The 10,890-nt window shown below is 46.1% G+C and overlaps 1 protein-coding gene across 1 annotated transcript in view; it reads right to left on the bottom strand.

The window, feature by feature from the left end:
• COMMD1 (copper metabolism domain containing 1) overlaps positions 1-10,890 on the bottom strand; it is a 107,790-nt gene that overhangs the window by 70,323 nt on the left and 26,577 nt on the right. Inside the window, exon 2 of the mRNA XM_066638017.1 lies at positions 3-284. Coding sequence (XP_066494114.1) covers positions 3-284 — 282 coding nt within the window. The remainder of the gene's footprint in view (positions 1-2; positions 285-10,890) is intronic.

Raw genomic sequence — 10,890 nt, 5'->3', positions numbered from 1 at the left:
ACCTGTCCATTTTTTCCAAGTTCCATTTCAACTATTGCCACAGGACTGTTTAACTGGTCAATGTGTCTTGACTGTGACTTTACATCCACTCTCCAGTTTAAGTTTTTCAGGGTATTTTCCCACTTGCTTTGATTTATCAGGCTCTCCCGAATTTTCACCCTGTGGTTTTTCCAAAATTTTGCAATGACTGCAGCTTGATCAGAATTTATGCCTCCTGGCTTTTTTGTTTGTGCTGTCAGAAAAGCCTCGAGCTGGTTTGAATCCATGTCAGCTGAAGCTATTGACTGAAACAGAAAGAAAACACATACTCAATGTACAATGCATCACTCTCTGTTAACGAACATTTGGTGTACAGCTCCCTCATTATTTCCTACTACCTTGGCCACTATATCTCATGTTTGCATCAGGAGAAACTCTGTAATCGTACAGCTCTCAGCATGCTCTGCAGAAGTGTACAGTCATTTGCTATTTGCTCTAATTATGTTTTCTAAAAGAAGTCTCTCCAAAATACATGGTAACAATTTCTCATGGCTGCAAAACCAATGCAGTCCAAGTAATAGATCAGACTTTCTGCCTGGCTTTCGCTTTCTCCATGAACAAACCTGAAAGTATACTCTTCCCTTGTTATAATGTCTCTCACAATACAGATGTTCACTTATGCATATTGTACATATTAAGACCATCCCTCTTTATCCATACCAAGATTTTCAGTATAAGGTTCAGAAAGGGGGGGGGGGAAGGACCACATATTGTGCAGAGGGAAGATCTACCTCTCATTTTACCCAATGGGTACACCCCCACTCTGCTATGAGTTCTGCAGACAGAGAAGGGGATGAATTTGCCGCACTTGCCCAAGGAGTTCCAGGAGGTCAGATCAAATTTTGGATTTCTCTTCTAGTAGGTTAGAGGCTCAGAAGGGCCCCATTCTCAGGTGTGCTCCTGCAGGCTTTAGGGCAGGGGTGCTCAATAGGTGGATCGCGATCTACCGGTAGATCGCGAGGCAAAGTGAGTAGATCTCGGAGCCCTGTCTCTCCAAACTGTTAATATGTCAGTTTCGTCTAGTGACTAGACGAAACTGACATATTTAGCTGACACTAAACTGACACTGAAACTGACACTTTAGCTGCTCTTCAGGCATGCAGCAACAAAACTGACGAAACTGACTAGACTCCAGCAGGGGCTCCATACATTAAAGGGGGTGTCTGTCAGACGCTTCCTTCCCCCCTGGTAGATCTCCGGGCCTTGCTGGGTTTCAAAGTAGCTCTCGAGCCAAAAAAAGTGTGAGCACCCCTGCTTTAGGGGAAGGACTGAGTGCAGCTGGAGAAGATACATCCTCCATGTGAGATGCACCTGCATTAACACGCTCTCTTATCTGTTTTGGTGAGGTGTTTCTACAAATTACTGTAAATATGGAGCTTAAACAACAAAGGAAGATGAAGAACTCATGGGAAAAGTGGAAAAACAGGTGAAACGTAAGAGTTGCTCATAGTTTGCAACTGAAGCTTGGGGTGCTAAACACCACTGTGTGATTCTAGAACTTCTGAAACATTTTCATTGAAAACCTTAACACTTTATTAATGCTATACAATGTTATTACATGTTATTTATTCTAGTTTGCCACAAAACTTTTTTCTTATGGTATTAGGCATTTAGGGTGATTTTGGGGTGAACTTGGAATAGCTTTGGAACAAGTTAGAATTTCTCCCATTGAAATTAATGTAATAATTGTACTCATCATCCAGATTTTTATTATAACGGCCATTTTCAAGAACAGATAAGGAACATATAAAGAAGGGAAAGTGTAGTCAGTCTCCTATATCTAATCACCAATCACAAGACCATAGCTAGTATTCTGCACTGAGCAGATATTTGAACCTACTGGAAATCAGGCGTCTGGAAGTTCTACAAGGAAAGGTTAAGAAATCTCAGTTCGATTTACCTAGAGAAGATGAGAAGATGACAGCACTCTTCAAATACCTGAAAGGCTGTCATATGGAAGCAGGTCAGGAGAATGGGACTAATGAGAGAATGGGCTTAAGCTGCAAGACAAGAGATTTCTGTTGACTATCAGGAGCTATTTCTTAATGGTAAGAATGGGTTGGTAATTGGGCCAATTACTAAGGAAAGTGGTGGGTTCTCCACTGCTGGAGATCTTCAAGCAGAGGTTTGATGGGCACATTTTGGCTCTCCTGCTTCAAGCCTCCAACTTTATGATTTGAATTTTCAGTGGGAAAGAAGATACAGGTAGATAGAAGAAAGACATAACCAAGAAAAACTTGGTAACAGATGGCAAAATAAATCTTTACTTCCTGATATATTGCCTGCTATACATTTTATACATCCTGTGGAAGGATTGTTTGAGGAGTACAGATTGTACTTTTCCTGCTCTCACAAACAGATACATGCTTTGGAATCTGGAGGTAACAATTCAGCAAGTATTAAAAATGACCAAGTCACTGAAAATCAGCCTGGACCTGAAATCATTCAGCACCTGACCTGGGATCACTGGTACCATCACCTGGCAATTTTGTTCAGGATGTTCAGGAAACAAAAGAGCAAAAACCCGAATTGGTCATGTTCCTGTGTCTAAGCCAGACAAAGAAGTTTCTTTTCTTTAGGAAGATACAAGTAAGATTGTATTTTCCTTCTCATGGTGGAAGATCTGGGTTGGATGGAGGACTTGCGAGTGGCTGAAACCAAACTCATTTTTCAGTACCTATAAGGCCAGCTGTCTGAACAGCACACCAATTTTCCAAATTGCAAGTTTATATTTAATTAAATTTTTTGTTCTTAGTTAATAAGAAGCTGGATGGGGGCATCATGATTTACCTGCCTTCCTTTCTGTTAATGAATCATCTTGATGGCTAGCGAACAACACAACAAAAAGGATTCTGCTACTACACAAGGAGATTCTGTTACTTTTATGTTTTCCTTCTGATTGAATTTAAAGAATGCAGAAAAAACTAACAGGTACAAGACCTTGAACAATGAGTGTAGTTTGCAAAGAGAAAAAAAAAAACCTCTCTAAAGAGTGTGCACTGGACTACACGGCTAAAGTTAACTCTGCTAACTTTTAGGTACCGGGCTAACAGCACAATCCTATGTATGTTTATGCATAAGTAAGTTCCATTACAGTCAATGCGGCTTACCCCTGGGGAAGTAGGCACAGGACTGCAGCCTAAGGCTGCAATCCTATCAACACTTTCCTGGGTAAGTGGAGTAAGCTCCATTGACTGTAATAGGACTTACTTCTGAGTAGACAGGCATGGGCTCCAACAGCGCAATCCTGAGCAACCATGGCAAAAAAGCTTTGGCAGCACCAAAAACTACTGTTGCCAGATCCTGCTCGCCATGGGCTACCGTAGGCAGCACCTTGGGAGAAGGGGACTTTTCCCCCTTCTCCCGGGTAAGGGAAGTAGCCCCGCAATGGGGCTACTCAATTCACCGCCTACCAAAAGGTTGGCGGTGAGGTAAAGGTGTTCATGTAGGGCACTGAGCCCCACATGAACGGACAGGATCCAATGGAGCAGAGCTCCACCAGACCCACCTCCCTCCCTGCCCACCTCCCCCTCCCACCTACCCGCCTACACCCCCATCCCCACTTATTGTGCCTCCCGCCCGCCTTCTCCCCGCCTCCCCATCATGCCTCCTCCCCACCCTCTCTCTGCCCTCCACCTGCCTCCCCCTCCCCAGAATTCTTTCTCCCCGCCCTCTCTCTGCCCTCTGCCCACCTCCCCCTCCCCGGAACGCCTCCTACCCGCCTACCCCCCCATCCCCACTTATTGTGCCGCGACTTGGCAGTCTGTGCTGGGCTAGCATGGGTACTCGCCTGGTGGTAAGGCTTGCAAATGTGCCTTATGGCACATTTGTGACGGTACGTGCCGGTGATAACCTGTCTCATCAAGTCCAGGATTGCCGCAGTATTGCCACTGCACGTTTGTGAGCCTTACCATAGGGCAGTGTTCCTCAAACTATGGGTCGGGACCCACTAGGTGGGTCCTGAGCCAATTTCAGGTGGGTCCCCATTCATTTCAGTATTTTATTTTTAATATATTAGATTTGATGCCACCATGGTATGTGACTGCATTTGGGGAAATGCGACAGACCTGTATTTTTAACAAGCTACTCTGTATGTGCTTTTAACAATGATAGTTAATGGGACTTACTCCTGGGTAAGTGTGGGTAGGATTGCCACCTAAGATGGTGAAAAATTTTCCTGCTTGATGATGTCACTTCTGGTCATCACATCCCTTCCGGTGGGTTCTGAGAGATTCTCATTCTAAAAAGTGTGTCTCAATGATAAATGTGTCAGAACCACTGCTGTAGGGTGAGTGCCCGTGCTGGGCAGGTGCCCAGCCTCCGCTGCTCGGTAGTCGTATGGACTGCTGAGCTGTGGCACGGTAAGTGGGGGCGGGGAGGAGGCTTTTCGGGGAGGGGGGAGGCAGACGGAGAGAGGGTGGGGAGGAGGTGTGACGGGGAGGCGGGGAAAGGGCGAGTGGGAGGCATGCTGGGGGAGGGAGCGAGGAGGGAGGGAGGCGGGTCCAGTGGAGTGGAGTGAATCCTGTCCGTTCATGTGGGGCTCGGTGCCCTACACAAACGCTTTCACCTAACCTGAGTAGCTCCATTGCAGGGCTACTTCCCTTACAAGGGAGAAGGGGATGAAAGAGGTGCCGCCCATGGTAGCCCATGGTGCACAGGATCCGGCGGCAGCCATTTTCTGTGCCACCGAAGCTGCATGCCATGGGAGCTCAGGATTGGGCTGCCCGGCTTCCTTATTTTCCACAGTTTTAGAGGTCACAAGATCTTTTTAATGGCATGTTATCTACTGGCTTTGTCTTTAATAGCTGGTCTAGCTATTTTAGTTTTCTTGATACTTTTTTTAAAGGAATATTATTTTATTGTTATAAGCCATATAAAGTTCAGTTCTGAAAAGCAGTTCAGAACACAAAAAGGCAGTTAAATTTTACGGTTCTTTTTATTTAGTTTCACAACCTTAAAACCGCTTTCACTGCTTTGTAGTTTTCTGCATCTACAATCCAGCAGTCTGTTGCACATGAAAAGCTGTGTTTTCATGCATAATCTCACAGTAGTCACCGTACTTTTGACCTCCACAGTGATTGGGGAATGTGCACAATAGTGAAGTCTAACATCATTCTTTTTCCACTTTAATAAAAGCTAATCTACAAATAAAGCAAAATCACATGGGAGACATTTCCAAGTACTTTGGCCATAGTATACACTTTGTATGCAGAGGGAACCAAGTTCAATCACTGGCTTCTTCTGGAAAGTCTAAGAAACTATCCCTTTCAGAAACCCAGGAGAGCTGCCAGACAGATGATATTAAGAAAGATGGAGCAAGCTTGACTTGTCCATATGCTTGTCTCATATGCTCACATGGACTCATATGCTCACATGGACTATTCCACTTCAGATTGTAGGTGAGTACTGTAATCACATTTTAAAAGTGACATACACAGAACTGGCCCTCCTCACCCCAGCAGTGTTTTTTCTAGTGGCTGTCTGCTGGTGTTTTGTATCCTTTAGATTGTGAGCCCTTTTGGGACAGGAAGCCATTAGTTATTTGATTTTTCTCTGTAAACCGCTTTGTGAACTTTTGTTGAAAAGCGGTATATAAATACTGTTCATCATCATCATCATCATCATCTTCCACAAACAAGGAAAACTAGCACACCAGAGAAAAGGCTAGCTTATCAATGTTTTCTTTCCCACTCTAGGGAGTTATTTGTCCTGTGAGTAAGTCTCTGTGGGGAAACATTCAAACAAGCAATACATCACCAGAAGTCTGAGGCAGTTGAGTTCAGGAAAAGTTCTCTCATGCAGTTCTACTGCATTGTTATTATTAAAAATCTATATCACTGTTGTTGTTTTTAAAAAGAAAGTTCACAGTGGCTTACATAGCAAACAAACAAAAATCACTGCCTATCCCAGAGCATTCACAATCCAGAGAAAGAGAGAGTCCTTGACTGGAAATGGGACCACCAGAATCTTCTGTACTCCCCCTTTTTCTCAGCAAAAGAGAAGATGGGTGGGCAAACTAAGAGCTGCTTCCACCATCACCGCCTTCTTTTCCTTGCTTATGGAAGCGGTGGCGGTGGATGGGTGGGCTAAGGCAGTGGCTGCCACCACCACTGTCCCTATCTTTCCTCCTCTACTTCTAAACTAAAAACAGAGGAGGTGAAGAATCCCTGCATTCCCCCCTTGTGCAGGGATAGCAGCAGTTAGGATGCAGCTCCAGACACCATTTACCCTTGGGCAAGGCCTGTTTATTACATTTTAATCCCACCTTCCTCTAAAGAGCTCAGGCTGCCATGTAGTGTCATCTGTACCCCATTTTGTACTCATAATCATCACACCAGGTACGTTAGGCCGACAGACAGTTGACTGGCCCCAAGGTTCAACAGTGAGATTCATGGCTGACGAGGGATTTGAACCAGTCTCCTCACTCCAAGTTCACTACTCAAATCACTATACCACTGTAAGGTCTCCAATAAAACAGTCATCACAAAGAGTGCAACAATACTTTGTTCTTATTCTTGGAAGCAATTGCATCATATTTTCTTTCTTTCACTTTGCCATTTGTCTGCACCACAATTCTGACCCACTTGAATTGGCAACTCAGCAACGAAATGCCTCCTAAATTTACTCACAAGAGACATGACTTCAAGTGATGCCAATTGGCTGGGGAAGAACAAATGGTTCTGGTATCAACAACACACATAAAAGAATGACAGACTGATTAAAATAGATGGGCAGCAGGCAAGGTAATATCTGAGATACTCTCCTATGGTCACAAATATCATTCCTTCCAGTTTTAACAAGCCAAGTTCAAAACTGATGTATGAGCCATGTCAGAACAGAAGGTTTCCTTAAATGATGGATTATTCACTTTGGGGAGTTTAAGTTTATTTGCTTAAGTTCTCAAGTCCTTTTCTGCAATTTAAACACACAACAGTTAAAAACAGGACATTTCCCTTTGCCTAATTCAACAACATGATTAGCTTAGTTGCTAAGACACTCTGTGCAGAGCAACATTATGGGTAGTTCAGTACCTGAATATTAGAAGACAAAGGAATATTGACCCTCTCAACACTCCCGCTTTTAAGTGTTATGGGAAACCGGCTAATTCCTTTCACAATATGGCAGAGAAAGGAGTCAAGGACAAATGTGAACACACACACACACACACACACACACACACACACACACACACACAGAGCGTGGCTGCTTCCTTGAACTAAACTACAGCCTCCCACTTAAAGAGGTAGACAAAAATCAAAGTCAACACTTTTGGAGAACAGGAACAAGAAGAATCAACATATACATGTATTAAAATCATGACTAAATGAATTACAGGTAATAATCACATAAGTAATAAACAAGGGCTAATTCATATACAGTATATATACTGGAAATGACCTTGGGCCAGACACTGTAGTCCTGTCCAGGCACTTGACTCCCATGGAAATAAATACATGTGGGCTGATCTCTGGAGAAGTGGTGGCTAACCTGTTTCATGGCATGTGCCACCTTTCACCTTCTGGATCTTGGGTGCACCACTAAGGGCGCAATCCTAACCCACTTTCCAGCACCAATATAAGGGCACTGCAGTAAGGGAACAAACATTCCCTTTAGGAGGCCTCAGTGACTGCCCCCAACTGCAGGATGCAACACATGCCCCATTGGCACTGCTATGACAGTGCTGAAAAGTTGGTTAGGATTTGGGCCTAAGTCATCCTTTCTCCTAACACTAATTGGCCTAAATCAGGATTAAATAAAAACACTTATGGGAGCTTTCGCATGTGCCATGCAACAGATCTTCATGGGCCACTTCTGAACTAGATGCACACCCAAGGACAATTCCTTTATTCCTTTAATGGAAGCAGCCTTGTGGAGCCCTCCTTGTAGGTGCTGCTTAAGGAAAGGCCAGACAGTGACAGTCGCAGCAAAATGTATATCCAGATGAGCAGGGCACACTCATTTCCATGTATATGTGCAGAGCTCTGGATACAAGGGAAGATTTGTTCCAGCACTAGAATATGTGCAACTGGTGTGCTGTCACAGAGACCAGCAGGAAGCTGCCAAGGAGAGATTTGTGGAAGAGACCATAGCAGGGGGGTCTCCTTGAATGCAAAACATTCTCTCAGACTCTGCCCCCAGCAGCATGTCTCTCCCTGTGAGGGCCAGGGATGATCCTCCTCTGCCTGAAGTCCTGGAGGGCAGCTGGCTGCCAGTCAGTGCAGACAAGGGGGAGCTGGATGAACCTAGGCTTGATTCAGTAGATGCGGAACAAGGCAAGAGAGCCATTCTGCACACTGTGGTTGTGAAGGGTACCTATTCCTCTGCAACTCCATCCTGAGAAATAGTAGGCACAGCATTTCCCAATTCCAGGGGTAGAACACATGCGACATGCAAGGACTCAATCAGCATTCAAGCCCCCCTCCCCATACCCCACTGCCAGCCGTGGGCTGAGCAGAGGGGTGCCGTTGCATCTTCTTCCCTGCTCCTTTCCACCCCTGCCTCCTGCCTGCCTGCCTGCCTGCCTGGCACTTCATGGGCAAAAAGACACTTGCTTCTTTCTTACAGTAACAGTGGGGCTGCCAACTGCAGCTGTGGGCACAGAAGGGGGAGGAAGTAGTTGCCTGGTCTCCCAGGACATCTACAAGAGTGTCAGGCAGAGCAGGGGCCCACAACATCTCTCAAGGCAGGGTAGGAACGAGACCAGGCTGGGAGGTGGGAGAATTGAGAAATCCCCCCCCCCCCGCTCCACTGCAGGGATGTTTTCAGGTTCCCAGAACTTCCAAGAAGCCAGACTTTAAGCTACCTGGTGAGCAAACTGTTTGCCCCAGACCAGGGAAGGCACAAGAGGAAAGCTGCAGGGCACGTTTCCAGCCTCCGTCTGCCCCACTGCTCCAGGCCACAACAAATCCCTGAAAAAGGACAATGTGGGGTGTGGGGAAGAGAGCAGGGCTGTGGGGCTACGTGATGGAGCATAAGAGTGGCAGGGGGAAGGATGTGCAGGGGCAGCTGCCTGGGAGGATATCACAGCTCAGGATTGCTGCCAGACCAGGCAAGGGGATCAGCAGGGGAGGCCAGGTCACGTCTCGGGGGAGCTGAGAAAAGGAGAAGCGTGGCTGGCAGCTCTGCCAAGGGAGGGGAAATGCTTCCTAGTTGGTTGGAGTGGAATGTGGCTCAGTGCTGAAAGATCTCCTTTGCGCTGGCAAGGAGCAGCTGAACTGGCGCTATGGGCAGGCAGGGCTACAGCGGGGCCAGTCGCACAGCTAGGACTCTTCCTCCTCTCAGATAGGCAGCTCAGCAGCTTTGGCCTGCAGCATAGAAGACACAACCATTGCTGGTGCAGCCCAACAGAGGTTGCCCGGCTCTGCCAGCAGCCTTGCTCTCCCTGCCCGGTGCACTTTGCAAATGTTGCCACTGCCAATCCTTTCTGCCAAGATGTTTCCTGGCTGGGGCAGAGTGTGGGGAAAGGCCAGGCACAGCCCCACCTCCCCGCCAGGGAGGGCCTGCTGGCGACACAGGGCTATCCTTTGTGCCACTTGACACACCTCCGCATGCCACTGAGGGCGCAATCCTAACCCACTTTCCAGCACCCGACATAAGGGCAATGCAGCTCCTAGGTAAGGAAACAAACATTCCCTTGCCTTGAGGAGGCCTCTGTGAGTGCCCCCCCCCAACTGCAGGATGCAGCACACGTCCCATTGACACCGCTATGCCAGTGCTGGAAAGTGAGTTAGGATTTCGGCCAAAGTTGCACATGTGCCACGGATTGGCCACCTGCGCTCTAGAGCAGGGGTCTCCAAACTACGGCCGGGGAGCCATATCCGGCCTGCCACAAGATTTTATTCAGCCTACAGCAACTTGTGTTTTTTGCTAATGCCTGCCATTTTTACTCATCCTACATCATTTCTCAGTTTAAGCCCAGCATTGTTTCTTTGTAATTGTCACATTTCTCTTTAGTTCTGAATCATGCAACATGCTGATACATGCTGAATCATGTAACGTACAAAAAAATACCCAAGTAAAACTTAGTCATTCATTTAAATTTCATTCATTCATTTATAAAACTGCTTTTTTTGGCCCACAAAAACGTTTAAAATATATGATGTGGTTATGATATGGCTATGATGTGGCCCTTGTACTGGAAAGTAGACCCCTGCTCTAGAGCATGACAATGACCCACATGCTAAGCTCTGCCCTCCCTGCGATTGCTATATGTCTGACCTGTGTGTGTCAGTTCCCACAAAGGGTTTTTCCCTGCAAGTGCCACTCTGGAATGTTCCAGGGTAGGCAAATTGCCATCAAAGGGAAGACAGAGCTAAGCACATCCATTATCAGTGCACTCTAGAGACACTTCCCACATGTTTAGCCCCCCATGGAAATGAATAACTGAATAGGACTTATATCTTTGTCTGATTTATCTGTACAGCAAACTGTGATCCAGTAGGTTCCACACAGCACAGGACTTAATGGCCACCATGACTGCTCCAATGAATGGGCCACTGTGAGATACAGGAAGCTGGACTAGATGGGCCTATGGCAGGACTGTTCATGTTCTTATGTAATGTAACAGATTGTCCTACATTAACGTTAAATTTATCATGCAATCTTAGTTGTTTGGGAATGGAAGTAGCTTGTACATCTGTCGTTGTTCAACTATTACCTGATCGGATCTAGACTCACCAGAACTTGAAACCCCTGCTACAGTGGGCGACCACTTAGAACGGTCTGCCCTCAAAGGCCGATGGATCCAGAGAATTTCCTGAACACACTGGGAGAATTTCATATCAGTTTGACTAGTGGCATTGTTGAAGTTATGGTGATTCTCCAAGATGGCCATAACAGCTTGTGCACAAG

This window comes from Tiliqua scincoides, chromosome 1 (genome assembly GCF_035046505.1).
Source record: "Tiliqua scincoides isolate rTilSci1 chromosome 1, rTilSci1.hap2, whole genome shotgun sequence".
Classification (NCBI taxonomy): domain Eukaryota; kingdom Metazoa; phylum Chordata; class Lepidosauria; order Squamata; family Scincidae; genus Tiliqua; species Tiliqua scincoides.
This window is presented reverse-complemented; position numbering and strand designations above follow the sequence as displayed.